Here is a 17750-nt window from a genome sequence, read left to right on the forward strand (position 1 = left end):
AAAGCTATATGGATAAAATTCTGTGCACAGATGTAGCATCCGTACTATAGACACTTATCAAATTTTGTGCCATATCTAACACGATGTTGACAGTCTATCGATCAGTAAACATCTGATTTCAGAAACATATAAGCGCGGTAACTCAGAAAGGTAATGATTTAAATATATTTAATTTGAAATGTGATTTTGTGAGTATAAAAGTAAGTTTGTGTCAAAACTTTGTTTCGAACAGTTGGCAGAAACATGTCTAAAACTCAAATTCAGTTTCCGTACATGATTAACCGCACGCCAGAAATTAACCCCCCCCCCCCACACACACACAATCCCCAAAAAAATTCGCCAAGGATCACACGATAGATTCAGTAAAAATGTTAAATTCACACCAAAGATTAATATTTCGTAACTATTGTACGCCAGTGCCATGCAAGACGTTCTCTGGGATAACATCATTATTAGAGAGCCTGCGATAAAGTTTTGGGAGATCGTAACCGATTGTTTAAAAGATTAAGTTTTACTTTGTTTATACTTAGTATCTAAGTTTTATCTTTTAAAATGAATACATAAATAAAAAACCTTGAATTTTGATTAATCCTCCCATTTTTTACCGCTCTGAAACCAATAACGGATTCTTCAATGATGTCTGTCTTCGGATGAAATCGGAAATTTCTAGTACTGATAAGTCTGTCTATAAATTACTGATTATATAAGGATTTTAAAATGGAGGGAAAAAAATACCTTCATTTAATTTCTAAGAGTCGGGAAAATGAGTAAAAAAAAGTATTTTTCACATTGCATTAATATTTTTTTCTTCAGTTTTGCGTTTTCTGATAATGACGCCGAAGTTTCATCGAAACTCCGATGTGTAAGCGTGTATGGTGCCAGCTAAATTCGTCGGGACCCAACTTCCTCCTTCTGCTGGTGTGGTGCGGCAGTTTGGAGAAGCGGTGCCAGCTCGTGTCGTCTTCATCACCTGACCGCACTTCAAATTTAAGAGGTCCGTCCCCAAAATAGCCCTAGTGTTGCTTTAAAACGGGACGTTAATATAACTAAACTAAATAATGGGTGCCCCGATAAACCCATCATCGAGATCGAGATCGAGAACGATGTTTCAGACTAGGTGTTCGATTTTCCTCTAAATTGTGCTCGTGGGAAAGATCACATTCCCTTACAGTCTTGCTCATTTTCGTAGTCTTTTGAAATTGGAGGAGAAAATGGAGAGGATGGCAATATTTTCTTTTTCCTTTCACTCAAAAAAAACTTTCTCCTCTTTCTATTAAAATGAAAATCCCGTTTTTGTTTCATTTTTAGAAAGTTTATGTTCATCGGATTTTAAATTCAGCGAGTTGGAATGATAAGAATCAAAATTTGTAACTGTTTATTGATTAATTTCAGCATCATTCATAAGTTTGTATTATTTATGTTTACGGCTGTATTATTTACAGTAATTAATATCTACACAATAATAGTATAGTATTAGTAACTACATAGTAATTAGTCTCTACATTATTAATAAGTCTTGTATAAAAAAATTGTGATTAAAAAAAACCGTTTGCAAAAAAAATTTTTAAGCAAAAACAGCTATTGAAAAATTATAGTAAAAACTTACCTAATTATCATTAATTTTTCTTAAATCTACGTCGGATATTTTAAATAAACAACTGAATAAATAAAAAGATCAGGGTTATGTAATGGAATTTTGCTTTAACAAAACGTATTTCTGGGTGTCCACATAGCTATTTTTCATCTTTATCAGTTCTGTTTGTCGAAATTAAAGTAGAAGTACAAAACGTGAAAATTCATGAAGTATAGAAATTATTTTAAATAAATTAAAGGTTTAAAATGTTTACCAAAATTTCATTTGCTCTTTCTTTTAATTACAACAATCTTTAAAATTTTAAAATCGTTGGTAATAAATAACCTTTATCTGAGACTTATTTTTTTAAATATATTTTTATTTTAAATATATTTTATATCCAAAGAGTAAAGATCTTTGTTTTTTATTTAATTGAGTCTTAGAGCTTGTTAGTATCAAAGAAGGCCAATAAAACTAAATGAATCTCCCAATCAATGCCAATAAAATCTATTGAAAGTTTTATTTAAATCAATCAACAACATAATGATTTTTATTTTTTTAAACAGCTAAACCCAATTTCTTATGTTTAATTATTTATTATTATTATTATTATTTATAATTTGTCAGTTTTTTTTAAAATTATAATATTCTTTTTGAAATTTTTGGTATAAAAACCTGACAGATTAAATAAAAATCTAATTTTTTAAAAAATCTTCATATTTTTATGTCTCGTAATAAAGCTAAAAACTAAAAAAACATTCTGAAACAAAAGCTCAAATATTTGAATAATTATTGAAAAATTATACAAAATTCATTTAGATGAAATTCGAACCTGACAGATAATATGATGATGCTTTATCCTTGCCTCGTCTTTTTGAAATCTATTCTTCCTTATAAAGCATGCAAATTTTGAATTTAATATTGTCCCAACGCTCTAAGAACGAAAGAGAGTGTAAAATATACTTAACAATGTTATTAAAATTGAAGCGGAAGAAAATAATTATACGGATATAAAATTGGTTTCACCGAAAAACTTATTATTTTTTTGGGGGATTTTAAAATGCTGTAAAAATGCTTTTTGTATATTAATATTCTTCGGAGTTTTTATAGTAAAGCATGAAAATTTTAACTAATTTTTAATTACAAATCTAATAATTTGTAGTTATAGGTCCAACATTTTTATCCTGCATGGCTTTTGAACAATTTTTGCATTATGCACGCCACAATTTTCCGAGAGTATGCCAAACCAATCAACATTATCATGTTTTTTTTTTTTTTTTAAACCCGAAATGGGGTTGATTTATTTATTAACTTAAACTTTTGCACCAATAAAAACATAGATTAATGGTGTTAATTTATGAAATGTCATTGCGTATGTTGCGTTTTGAAATCTGGCTGTATTTTTTCAAATACCCTTTTTTCTCTATAAAATGCACTGTGGATTATTATTCGTTTACTAATATGCTTACAGACTTATGATGTGAAAAATATGAAATATACAACTGATTCTTTGTTTTACTGTTAAATAAAATGAATTAACTGTAAAAAATTATTTATAAATTACTGAAATTGGTTCCTTGTTTATTATTAAGAAACGAGTCTTTCCATTAATAATAATAAATAGTAATGAAATTGGCAATAATTCCAACAGAGATAAAAAGTGAAAATTTTGCTGCACATTAATTTTATTTATACAATTAAACTTTCTGCAGAAAAGAATACATTTGCTTAACTTTAAATTGTAATGCAATGTAAGTAAATTTCTGCAATAATTTTACTAATCTATCCACTTATGATTTTTTGAAAATAATTATTAATAATCATACCTTCAAAAATATTCTTTGAGTATTTTATTCATTTTACAAGGTTTTAACACTCCAATAATTCCCGAAAATTAAATCTTCTTCATCTATCAAAAACTGATTTTAGAAATCAACATTTAAAAAAAATTTAGCTATGTTTTGAATTATTGAATGATTACCTTTTAATTGCCATAGTAAATAATTTCAGCTATCTCAAGTACTTATCCTTATTTTTTTTAAAAAAAATTTAAATCATAGTATTGGTATTTATTTATTTGTTTTTCCATTTTTTATTTGATAGAATTTAAAATATACCTTAGCAAAAATATATAAATTTATGGACAGTAAATTACATTTTTCATTCGTAGCTTTTTAATGTAAACTTTTTTTTATTAAACTTTAAAAAAAATTGCGAACTGTTATAAATATCATGCAATTTTTACTATACAATTAGATATACTATGTATTTTTTAAAAGCATTTACTGAAAAGAATGTATCGTAGTTGCTTTTCGATTTTTCATAAACAAGCGAAACATTATCGCTCTTCATAAGCCGTCACATTCAATCACGTGACTTCACGCTGCATCTTTCCTTTCAGTTTATTTTTGACACTATTATTTCATAAAAAATGTTTCTCATAGCGTAATTCAAAATTCTGTCAAAATGATGCTCAGATAGTTTTTTTTTCCATACCATGTAAGAAAATTAAAATTTTCAGAGTTTATATCTTTTACTTAAAATGGAAGCACTATGTATTTGTGGTCGCAAATGAACAAACTCCCTACATATTTTCAGCTATTTATCCAAGTCATTCGTTTGCGTAGAGGCTGGCGAGTTTCGTTTCCATCTCAAAAGAGTATGTGAGATATTTGTTTTGAAACTATAATTTTTTTAGAACGTAAATGTGAATAATTCCAAAACAAACTGCACACGACGGTATAGCTTTGTCACTGAAATTATGAGTTATCTTCATTACTTTAAAAACTTATTTTTATAAAAATAAATAAATTAAAAAAAAATTCGTATGGCTTTGTAGAATGTGAACTTTGTCATTTTCCGAAGTATTGGCTCTTGAAAGAAAACATCTCAGTTTGAGGGAGGGGGGAGGGCAATAATATAACTTATGACCTTGACGTATAAATAAACACATCGAAGACACGTGAAAGTGTTGTCGCTTTGCCACTTCGCGACGACCGACCCTGAAGTTTGTCCGTTGGATCTAAAATTTAAGAAATTTTCTTTGTTTTTATTTCCCGATCAGACATAAAAAAACAACTTATAATAAAAATGTCATCGGCAGATTCAATGGACGTAGAAGTTCCAGACATTGAAAATTTGCTTAAGTTGGATCCTTATCTGAAACCTCACGAAAAAGAAATTCGACGCCGGTAAGTTATTTAGAAACCGTAATTAAATCATGATCTTTATATATATACTATATATATGATCATTATATAAACTTATATCAAATTCTTCATTATTTGAATTTTATATCTTTCGCGTTGTGCAATTGGAAGAATGAGAGTTTTTCGCTGTTATTGCACGTTTGATTGTGTACTTAAAAGTGAGCATAAAACAAATTGAAAAATGTAAATATAATGAGCGATACAAAGTGAAGTAGAAAATTTTATTAAAAAATTTATACAATTTTTGCTCTTATATGTAGGCATTTCCAGAATAATATGCAGCTTTTTTTTTTTTTTTTTTTTGAGGTGGGAATTTTAAATTTTCTTATGTTTTAAAGTTTTTAGAAATTTTAGGAAATATAATTCCATTTTCCTTTTGAGGTATTTTTAAATCGTCGTTTCTTAGAAAATTATTATTTTGAGATATAAAAACTTATTTTTTGAAAAGGCGGCACGTATTTTATAATATGTTTATTAATAATTTATGGTGCCAATTTGTTTCAAGTGATATCTATTAAATAAATATAATGTTAAATTCCTGTATTTGCTTTAGTTTTAGTTAGTTGCTTTAGTTAGTGTTTAATATTTTGATTTGCAAGACAGAAAGAAGCTTTAATTCACCCTTTACATGATTTACATATGTATCAGAAAACCATCTTCCCCTTCTCTTTAACCAACAGTATAATTGTTGTTCTCTAAACAATTAGCTTATCATTCATTTTTAATCTGATTTTTTTTCTCCTCTAATTACTTTGCAAATTGTTTATTCTCTTATTCTATTTTGTCTACAATTCTAAAATATGTGGACTGATTGGTAATAAGGAAAAACAGTAATAATAAATCTAGTTATAGAATGGGTATATTTGCTAGTCACTTAAAATTAGGGAAGAGTATTGCATCTTCATTGAAATTTCTTCTTTAGACAGATTTTGATATTTTCACTAGTACATCACTTAAATATTAATTATCCCAAGAGGATTTTAGTGTGTAAAGGTATTTAAATGTAAGATTTCTATAGATTTCATAAAACAATGAAGATCTGCTTGATTTTTTATTACTAAATATGTACTAAAAATTGTGTATCTTATTTTGTACCAGAATCGCTCATTATTTTTTTTTTATTTGTTGTAAAAATTATGGAATAAATAAGTACTAATTTTTAAATGATTATATGTTTAAGCTATTTAGTAAAAAAAAAAAAAGATAAATAATAATATAAATAATAATGCACCAGCATAATGACTTGGAGTTAAGATTTCTGTTATTCAGATTTTCCCACCTTCTTTCAGATATGGATGCTTCAAAAGCCTTTATGATAAAATTAATGAATATGAAGGTGGATTGGTTGAATTCTGTCGCAGCTATAAGCATTTTGGTATTCATGTAACTGAAAACAATGGCATTCGATGCAGGGAATGGGCACCTGGTGCAGAAGCTGTTTATCTTCGAGGAGATTTTAGTATGCTATTAATTTTTCCTTAATAATTTTAAACTTTTATATTTAAATAAATACAATGTTATTGGAGCCAGTTGCATCCTTATCTAATATATAAAAATGAATATTTGTTTGTTCAGATTTTATGCACTGCCATACCTTTTATCCGATTGTGATGAAACTTTGCCAACTTATTGCTTGCCCTTTATATAGACACAGTATAATTAGATCTAAAGTAAAAAAAAAAAAAAAAAAGTAAATATTATTGATATTTTATACAGCATTTAATTTCAATGAATTTATTCATCTATTGCAAGAAAATAATTAAATTCTATTATTCCTAATTAAACAAGATAACTATTTCAGATTTTAAACAAGATTTCTTCTGTAGCAGCATCACAATGGATACCAGCTAGTTTTCAATATTTTCGATTAAAAAGCTTGATCTGTTAATGTTAAATAGCACAGGTCAAATTTGTTATTCATATTTTTATGCCTTTCTCTATGAATAATGATTATGTTCTTTAACTTGTAATTACTCTTAATAATAATGTGTATATGAATATATTTAGTATTGCAATGTAATTTTATAATTTGGAAATTTAAATTGTAAAATTTAACAAATTCTAATGCTAACCATGTTTTTTTTTAAAGTAATTATACTTAAAAAATTACTTTTCAGAATTTACTTTGCTAACCTTTTATGCATTTCTTTAAAATATGTGTTTCTTTTTTACCTTCGAATTATAAAATTCTGAGCAGTTTTTTAAAAATCATTTTTCACCCTGCTCGTATCAATAAAAACTTTTTTCAAATGCTTAATATTTTACATGGATTATTTTGTTTAACAGATTATTTTTAATTTTGATTTTTAATAAAGTATATCAAACAGTAAAAATTTTAGCCTTTAATATATTTTAAATATTTATCTCGCTGATTTCTGTCGATTTTGGTTACAAAATGTTGTTATGTGTTTGGGAAATAAGATTTCTATGTTGATAAAAATTATTCAGTGAAATATTATAAATAAATCCTAAGGCTTTTTACTTTTAACTGCCACTTTAATTTGTTGATTTAATTTGATATTTTAATTTTAAAATGAAAATTTATTATTTGTGTCTGAATCTGCTTTCATTTCTTTATAATTTAATTAATTTGTCACTTCAATAACACAATATTCATGTATCAAAGATGTAATGCAAAAGCTTTTATTTTCAAAAGCCTGTCTGAACCAAATATGGATATATTTTTCAGAATGAAGAATGACTGAATTTGTGACTTCTAGTCCTAGATTTGAGAAATAGATCTGTTTTAATATTTCCATATTGGTTGTTGTATAAAAATATAATAAAAGAAAATTCAGTGCAATAATTTTGATGTTTGCTGTTTCATCAGAAGTTTTATATTTCAGTAGATTTGTGAAATTACAGAATGGCTGTGCTCAGACTTCTGTTGGGATAATGAATCATTACAAAAAGAGAAAATTTCATCACAAATATGAAGATGTAGCATTAAATGATTGTATTTCTATAAGGCAGAGAAAAAAGTTTTTCCATTTTTAAATTAATACAATATATATTTTTTAATTGGTCCTTTTTGTCTTTAAACCATAACTGTATTATTTTTAATAATATAGGCAAATATTTAATAATAAATGGCATCAATAAAAACTTAAATGAATATTTACTACTTTTCTTTCAGAATATGTTGTAGTAAAACTGTGTTAAATATTTTAAAATAATTTGTTAAATTTAACGAAATGTAACTTCATTTTGATGAATTTTCTATGAAGAATAATACAATCAGATAACCGCTTTGGACCAGACACATTCTTTTGAAGTTATTACAAAAATTTTAATGCAATGGTATTTAAAAATTGAGTATATGATAAATGACTTGAATAAAAAATTGAATATGTGTTTTAAACCTAAAACATGAATGCAACATAATTTTTCTGTGGCAGTGCCAATGATTTTAGGATTGATAATGATTTAGGAGTTTCTAGGATTAAAATGTACGGTATTTATAATTGGAATGAGAGACTGTGAATAAACAAAATATACATAACATAAATTTTGTATGCTATGAATTTTCACACATAGATAATTTTTTAATGGATGAAATAAATCTATTGTATAAACTTCAATATATTAAATATTATTTGAAATAAAGTAAAATATTCTTTAAAAATTAAGGTGACTTAAGTAATTAATAATTGAACACACTTTACATTTTAAATAACACTATTTTTCTAACAGATATTTTTTTAAAAAGTTTCATTTACTATAAAAATTATAGCTTGTACAAGAAACAGTTTGTATCAGGAAATCTTAAACAGTATCATTTATAAATAACATTTAATAATTGTGAATTTCTGAACTTTCAGCATTCAGTAAAAAAACTAAAAATGTTGGTAGAATTTGAAATTTTAATGCTTCAGATGGACATTCTTTGGCATTGCATAGCATTGATGAATTTTGGAAAATTTTAAAGCTATAATTGCAGAATTGTTTTATTACAGATGTCGTTTGGAAATATATTATCAAACATTTGTTTGTAAATAATACATTTACAAACATTTAATTCAACTTTCATTCATTTGCGATTTCACTTGATTAAAAATAAACATTGAATAAAAATGATTATTATGCAATGATTAATAAAATTATATGCATTTTCAGAATTTTCTCATATTTGTTCATGTAAATAATATTACTTTTACATTAAAGTCTGGAAGTTTTGGAACTTCTATTAAACTACTTTAGTTAATATTATTTTTCTTTTTGTTTTTTGCTGCTCCCTAATATTCTCCTCATCTTTTATTGCTTTTTCATTTTTCATTTTTTAATATGTATTTATTTTTTCTTTTAAATTTCTATCTGTGGGGGCTTTTTAGCAGTTTTATTTTCAGAATCGAAATTTTGACTTTGAATTCTTTGTCGAATTTGGTGTATAGTGGTTTATGTGTTTGTATGCATGTTTTTATTTATGTTTTGCATATATATATTTCTTTTATTGATATATTGCTCTATTATACTTACTTCCATCTACTTTTTCTTTTCATTGTCTTTTAAGTTTTGTTAAGGAATTATTTTGTACAACATTTATTTTTATACTTTTTAAAGTTTTGTGTTTTATATTTTTAGTGCATGAGCAGTATTTAATGTTCAGTTATAAATAATAATGGTTTTAAATTATCCCATAAAGTAGGGATAGGCATTCAAAACCAGATAATTCAGATAATTAAATTATTTAAATCCATGAGCTATATTTAACTACATTTATTTTTATTACATTTTCTAAGAATTAAAAGAATAAATAAAGAATTCTTAGCTTAATTTTCTTAATATGCATTTCCAGAATTGACCATTAATTACTATCAAGAATTTTCTGTCAACATTGAAAATTTTTACTGTAATATAAAAATTCGTCCTGAAAACATTAATATTCACATGGGGGCACAATTATTCTAGTTCATTTACAGATGGCATTGGTTTTTGCCTCTTCCTTAATCTGATAACTTATTTTTTTTTTCATTGAGCAGGTGTTTTCATTTCTCAAAAATCTTGATTGTGCACAATATTATAAAGAACTTAATTAAAAAAACATATCCATCAAGATCTGTATAGGCCCATGATAAACTGATATCAGCTGTAGACAATTTGAATACATTTACTTTTAATATATATTGTTTATTTATTGTTTTGTCACTTTTTTTAGATGATTGGAAAAGAGTAAGTTATCCATTCAAGAAGCTTGATTTTGGAAAATGGGAACTGGAAATACCTCCAAATCCAGATGGATCTTGTCCTATCCCACATAACAGTAACATTAAAGTATGGAGATAGATTATATTTAAAAATTGTTTTTATGAAAAACTTATGTGGAACAAACTATATAATAATATTTTGCTTTTAACAGCTTGTTATTTTAACTCCAAATGGTAAAATGGAAGATCGTTTATCTCCATGGGCAACTTATGTAGTTCAACCTGAAAAAGCTGTACTTTATGATCAACGATTCTGGAATCCTCCTCCAAATGAGGTGGGTGAGTATTATTATTAGGAGTGGGGGAAGGGAAAAAATAAAAGATTAAGATAAAAACTCTCAGTTTTACAAAATTTGTAATGATTATACATTTTTTCTGTCAAAAGTAAATGTTACAAAATATTGAAAATTTTTTAATTATGTCACTTATTCAGTTGTAATAAGTACACCATTGTTGAATAACAATTAAGTTTAAAAATATATTACATTTGTTAAAATTTATATGAGGTGCAGTGGCAGAATATGTTAAGTAGCAAGGGCTAAATATAAATTTTGTAAAGGTATCGAAATTAGATTACCCGAAAATTTCTTATTTAAGTTTACAGTACGTTTTGGTATCTTTTTTCATATAGCATCTCTTCCTTTTGATATCACCCTTTTCCTCTTTACAATATTTCTACTATTGCCAAAGTAAATGGTAATATTTTGCCAAAACAGATTCATCACTAAAAAAAAATGTACTTCAACCCCTCTTTTGTTATTACAAAATTTCAGCTTCACTGCTGCAACTTAAAAATTATATTACTGCTATGCACAGTTGCAGAGAGAGAGAGAGAGAGAAAGAACAATCCAGATTTATTTCACAATCAATTGCCCTATGTGAAAACTAAAAATATCATTTAAAAGTTAGTAAGGAATGCTAAAAGATGCATCTAAAAGTTTTGTAGTGGCAGGAGGTTGCTTACTTATTAAAAATTGTATTAACTTTGAAATTTCCTTTGGCAACACCCTTTTCTGATTCATGAATAGATTTTCCCTTTGAAAAAATATCTGGAGAACAATTTTTTTATAATGTTACCATGAATCATATACCATAATTACATGAGAAGATATTTGACATTTTCTGTTAAGGGGTTGTTTCCATTTGTAAATGTGTAAGATGTAGATATTCTGAGGACATCAATATTTATATATTGATTTTTTTTTACCTTTTTTTTTTTTTTTTAAAGCTTTGCATACACATGGTAAAATTGTTTACTATTAGATTCATAAAAAAATATTTATAGTGAAAATTTTAGAATTATTTAAATTTTTTTTAGGAAATAAATATTTAAGAGCATTTGATGTCCATTTAAATTGCATCCGTGCCTAATTTTCCATTCTGCTGAAAACACCAAAATAGAAAGTTTTGTTGTATGAATAAAAGATATAAAGTTAAATATATTATTTATGATTTCAACTAGAATTTATTATAATTAAGCATAATTACATGTATAAACAGTTACAATTAATTAAATTAATTATAACTACAGTTTAATATAATTATAAACACTTAAATTAATTATAATTATAGTTTATAACTATAAACAATTACAATTTATTATAATTTCAATATTATCATAATGACAAATTTATTTAATTATAATTACGAGTTAATTTGCAATAATTATAATTACAGCAAATTAATCTTAGAAAATTTGAAATGTGTGTAAGAAATACTATGCACTTAAATATCAGTAAATTTAAATAAACATAAAAGGGACCTTTTTTTGTTAGAAAATATGGAGTTTACTATTCATAAATTATTAAGAGAAATAAGTTGTCAGAATGTATAAAATTAAATAGTTAAATCCCAGAAAGTAATAATTATAAAATTCCCATTTTTCTGAAATTTGTTATATATTGTAAATGGCATTATATGAGCTGAAAAGTAAAAATTCTAGTTTGTTACTAGGATGGAGACTATTCTCTCCAAATATAAAAGCAAGGACTGTTATTAAACTAATATGGCAATGGAACAATTTTTTAAAATTTAATTTCCTTTTCTTTGCTTTTATATTATAACAATGCAGAAAATATTTGTTGCAAGGTTTGCATGATCAGCCACTTCAGTGACAAATAAAAAAAGCTGTTGATATTTTGAAATTTGTGAATGCACCCTTATTATTTCAAGAATAATACAGAAAACTTAATGTAATGTGAAAGCTACTTCTAGGAATGAGCTAAAATTGTACATATCACCATGAAATAATTTTGCTTTTTAAGTTATGACAAAATTTGTTTTTTGTAATTTAAAATTTATTTTTAATTAAATTAAAGATTTAAAAAATGTAATAAATTTAAAATTTTTAATTTTATAATTTTTTCACATATTAAAAATAATTTTTCATGTTAAATATGTATGCAAAATGTGTAGAATACCTTATGTTTTCATACCAAAGACAGTTTAGGTCAATAACTTTATAAATTTTTAAGATGTGAATAAAAGTTCAAAATTTAATTTTAACATTAGAAAGTCAAAATATTGTTAGCTCATAATTTGAAAATGAATAGACTTAAACTTATGAAACTTGGTTTCTGGAAATAATGATGTGGTTTTAAAATTTGATGAGAAAAGTTGATGTTGCCATTGGAAATTTGGAAGTGTGCTTTTATTTCAATATAAAGAGGGCTCCTCATGAAACTTTTAATTGAAAAATCTTGAAGAGTACATTAAACTCTTTCAACGGACACCTTTTTCAAGGATTGTACAATAAACATTGCTAGAGAAAAGCTAGGTGGCTCCTTTATTTATTTATTTATTTATTTTTTTTTTCCTTCTGTGATTGTATCAATGCTGTTCAACATATTCTCTGATGATGCTCAACATATTCTCTGTATTTATTGTAAAAGTGAATGATTTCATCATCTTAAGAGCATTTCTATCAATTTAATAACTTCCTCAAAATATTCTAATCATAGTCTTCCCTATCTTAAAAGAAGAATTTTATAATCTAAATTTATTTATTATGTTTTGCTCAGAAATGACATTTTTTTTTATGTACACCAAAAATAGTTTTTTTTTTTTTTTTTTTTTTTTTTTACTGCTGATACTTTTATATTTGATGATATATTGGTGCAGTATATCCATTAAGGATTCAACAAATTGAAATAAAACTTTGAATAAGAACCATTGCTAAACTTTAAAAATTTTTCCTCTCTAAATGTTTTGTTTACCCTATTTCACAATTTAAATGTACATTTGTATTTAGAAATTATCCTTTAAGCTAAAGGAATAATGTTTGCCTTACAGTGAAAACAGAAATTTTCTCTTTAATGTATTCAAAATTATACTACACAAAATGAACTTTTTAATTATGGTTGTTTGTAATAATATTAAAACATTTTACTTTAAAATACTATTTGATTGATTTTTTTTCTTTATATAACTATCTAATTCATTTTAAATTTCAGAGATATATTTTCAAGCATCCTAAACCAAAGAGACCTGATAATTTCAAAATATATGAATGTCATGTGGGTGTATCAGGAGAAGAGGAATCTATTGCTAGTTACTCTCATTTCAGTAAAAATATCATTCCAAGAATAAAGAAACAAGGTTTGTATTGTTTCTGTTTTGTGTATTTGATGCATGTGATCTTATTGTGTGGAGTAAATTAATGGGAACAATATTTATTGAAGAATTGGCTTAAAATGGCTTTGATCTCTGATATGTATATTACTCCTTTTTAATTTTCAGGGTAGTTGCAGTCCTGTATTCTTCATTTTCTTACATCTTTAATAGATAGATTTGTGAAATATGGATTTATCTTTTTTCAAATATCATTTTCAAACAAAAATTTTGTTCAGTGATTAATTGAAGGGTAATATTATTGCAGAGTGCTGAACTTCTTTAGACACTGATAATCTAGTCACTGAAAAGACTATGAAAATATTATTTTGCCTTTGATTAAAAAGATGAACAGCTTTTGAAAAATCCATGCAAATTCCTTTTTTGCCATCCTCAGGGTCCTGGAAAACCCCCTTTTTTCATTTGGTCCTTGAAAATTAAGCAAAATATATATTCATTTGGTCGGGGGATGAGTAAAGAAAATAAATTTGATTTGGTTTTCCTTGACAATTCCATAAATGGAAATGCTGCCAATCGCAATTTTTTTCTCTGTGTAATTTGGACAAGTGGCAGAAAAGTGCACGAACATCCCCCCTTCCCCCATTGACATGTTTTAAGCATTCAATTAAACATGTAATATGACAAGTAATATACAGTAAGAACTCAATATGGTTATTTCGACAACAATCAATAATAATTCAATAAATTCACATATATGTTCAAATATCTTTACATGAAAGTCATTTTTGCATGGGCAATACACATGTTTTAGTCACAGCCCTTTTAAGTGTACCAAATTGGGTTTTTACCTGAATCACTCAGATTTTTTTGTCTTCCTGTAATAGATTTCTTTAATTTTACCCAGAGCCCATTTATAAGTAAGCAAATTATCTTCACTAACAGCACAAGATCTTCCATATGAACATTTTATTTCTCTAATACCCCTTATTTCTTTGTTGCAATTTGTTCAGGTAACTTCGGTACCATTTTTTTCAAATTTGTTACACTAATTTACAGGGGTGTTTGTGCTCCGGGGAAACCCCGGAATTCCGGGGATTTTGAACTTCGATACCCGGAAATTCCGGGGATCGTCTTTCAAAAGGAAGTAGGAATAATAATGAATTATTTATTTTGATCTGGGTAATTTTGTTTGCTTTGAAAGCAGAAAAACGCAAGGTCAGTGTGTGTGGTGAAAACTTTTCCTTTCTTTCTCCAAAGGCAGTGATAATGCGTGAAAAGGGCGAAAAAAACTTTTTTGTTCTTTCCTTATTGCGCGTTATGACTCATTCCCCCGGTTCTCGGACATTCTCTTCTGGATTCTTTTCGGCAAGTAGGCGCGGCAGAAAAAAAAAGGGAGAGACTTCGTTCGACTAGATGTGCGATAACGTGACTCTGGGTTCAAAGGTCTTATCTCTCCTGGCGTGGCGCCAATAAGTAGAGAAGGGGGATTTTTCGCCGTATTAGCTATTTGTCATTGATCGCTTCGCAACTTTTTTTTCTCCGCTGTGTAAAATTTTCGTTTCATTTATTGATGCAAGTGTAAATTTTTCGTTTCGCTTATTGAAATATTTTTTTATTTATGTACGCAAGAGAATTTCACTTTGAAATTTCAGCATATGAAACAGAAATTACCCCTTAAAAATTCATATCTAATTAGTTTTACAGCATTAGATCCAGGGCTAAGAGGTAAAACCAGTACAATATTAGCTTTTGAAAAATTATCATCTTTTATGTCCCATATTTTTAGTGATAATGAAAAGTCAAAAGTAGAAGCTGAAATAAGGTTACACCAGAGTGATATTGATATCACCAAAGAAATGCTCTACACATCTGATGAAAGTGGAAATCAAGTCAAGTGTACAATTGATAAATATTGGTCTTAAGTTTTTAATTTAAAAGATGATTTCACAAATGATTATAAGTATCCTACATTGGCTAAATTGGTCAAAGCCTGCCTTAGCTGCTTCCATGGCCCATTAGTGGAAAGTGCATTCAACTTAATGGACACACTTGTCACTGACTATAGAACCTCTCTTAAGATTGATTCCCTAGATGCAGTGCAGACTATTAAATATGATTTAATGGCTTCTAAAGAAACCTCATGTGAAAAATATGGCTCAAAAAATCCAATGACTGATCCAATTCGCAAAGATCTCTTACTGAATATGAACAGAAGTTGGAAAACATATCAAGAGGACTTAAAAACATGTATTTCAGATGAGTCATCTATAAAAGTCTCCTAAAAACCTTCTACATTAGCAGAAAAGCAAACTGCTTCTACCTCTGCATGTGCAGTTCTCGAGGAAATTTCTTCAACTGTAAATGAGGAAAATAAAAGTCAACCTTCCTGCAATTATGAAGTTCACCACAAAAGAAAGGCAAGCCCACAAACATCAGAAAATTAAAAAAAGCAGCAGAAATTAGATAATTTTTTTTAAAAGAATTAATTCATGTAATTTAAAATATTTGCATAAAATGTAGTAGTTTATATGTTTGAAAGTTTATGGTTATTAATTTTGCAAAAAAAGTAATTCATTGAACTTTTATAATTAGGTCATTCAATACTTCATAATTGTAATTTTTCATTTCTCCCCTCCCCCCTTCTCGAAACTCCAAAATGCCGGTAGTAAGTCCGTAAAAGTTTCAGGGGATTTTTTGGGGTCCCACAAACACCCCTGAATTTAGTAACTCTTGCCATTTTTTAAGTTGATGTTCCTTAAAACTGGTTAAATCAAGTTTGATAATCGAATTCATTGATCTATTGATCAGGAAATGAGCAGGTGTCAAAACTCCAAAATCATCTGCATTGGCTGATAATGGGTTGAGTGGGCACGGATTCAAGATTGACTCTATTTGGATTTTTAATGTCAGAAATTCTTCAAAAGTTAAATTTGCTCCCCTTGAAACTCTAATGAAATGAAATTTGAGCAATTTGGCAGCAGCCTCCCAAAGTCCACCAAAATGAGGTGTCCTGGGAAGGCTGAATTTCCAATCTATTCCTTCTGCAGACAAAATAATTAGCCAGAATTTCATTGGGATTTTTCATTCTCAAGAAACTTTTTAATTATCTTATTGGCACCCTTAAAATTTGTTGCATTGTCAGAGTATAACTTTGCACACTTGCCTCTCCATGTAAGGAATCTTTTTAGAGAAGCTATAAAACACTCAAATGTCAAGTCTGACAAAATTTCGAAATGAGTGGCCTTTTGTTATGAAACATACAAATACACATACATACTCTTTATACATACACATACATATTATATTTAATCATGAATGGACCACTAAGGACTACATCAGTACAATTAAAAGAAAAATCAGCTGAAACTCTGTCTTTAGGTAGACTGCCCATTAATTGACTAGACACTATGGGTTTTGATTTGAAACAGGGAACACACGGATGAATTACCTTACGACAAATTGTTCGACCACTTTATGACCAAAACTTTTCTCGAACAATACATGATAAATTCCATTCATGTCCATTCAACCATAAATTGCAAATCGCAAGTTTTTCCGGGTCTATACCTTGAGATAAGATGTCAGCTGGATGTTGCTCTGAGGATACATGATTCCACTGTTTAGTACTAGTCTTTTCTTGAACCGTTGTTTCTCCACTTTGGACGAACTGTTTTAGGTCTATTGGTTGTTTCTGGCGCCACGAAAGCACAATAGTTGGAATCCGACCAATAGTAGACACTAGTCACTGTCGTTTTGATTGCTGCCATCACTTTTATCATAAGTTTTGACAAGTAGACTGCGACGTTCTATTCTAGTCTGGGAATCGTCAAACTTTTAATCGGTGCTACTCGAGATTTACTCGCAACTAATTTAATCATAGTGTTTCCTTGTGCATCACCTGATTTGCAGTACATAACTGCTCCATAGCAACGTTCTGACACTTCTGCGAAGCCGTGGAGCTTTACGCTCGTTGGCTAATCAAGGACTACTCTTCTGTTAATCAAAATTGCATTTAAGGCTTTGAGAGCAATTATGAAATGATGCCATTAATCATTCGCTTTTTTATGTGCAAAATATGTGATTTAATGGTCCTTGAATATTCTTAAAAAGATTTTGGAATTATTTTCCTCAGTGTGAATAAAATTTTGGGGGAAGTTTTAGCATTTAGAAAATCATGATGATATATTTATAAGT

At 27.5% G+C, this 17750-nt stretch overlaps 1 protein-coding gene across 1 annotated transcript in view; it reads left to right on the top strand.

The window, feature by feature from the left end:
• The first annotated feature begins 4498 nt into the window (after nt 1-4498).
• The window catches only part of LOC129988680 (1,4-alpha-glucan-branching enzyme-like), a 33009-nt gene continuing 19757 nt past the window's right edge, over nt 4499-17750 (top strand). The window contains exons 1-5 of the mRNA XM_056096953.1: nt 4499-4764; nt 6072-6241; nt 9938-10053; nt 10139-10261; nt 13439-13583. Coding sequence (XP_055952928.1) covers nt 4664-4764; nt 6072-6241; nt 9938-10053; nt 10139-10261; nt 13439-13583 — 655 coding nt within the window. The 5' untranslated portion in view covers nt 4499-4663. The remainder of the gene's footprint in view (nt 4765-6071; nt 6242-9937; nt 10054-10138; nt 10262-13438; nt 13584-17750) is intronic.

This window comes from Argiope bruennichi, chromosome 10, assembly GCF_947563725.1.
Source record: "Argiope bruennichi chromosome 10, qqArgBrue1.1, whole genome shotgun sequence".
Taxonomy (NCBI): domain Eukaryota; kingdom Metazoa; phylum Arthropoda; class Arachnida; order Araneae; family Araneidae; genus Argiope; species Argiope bruennichi.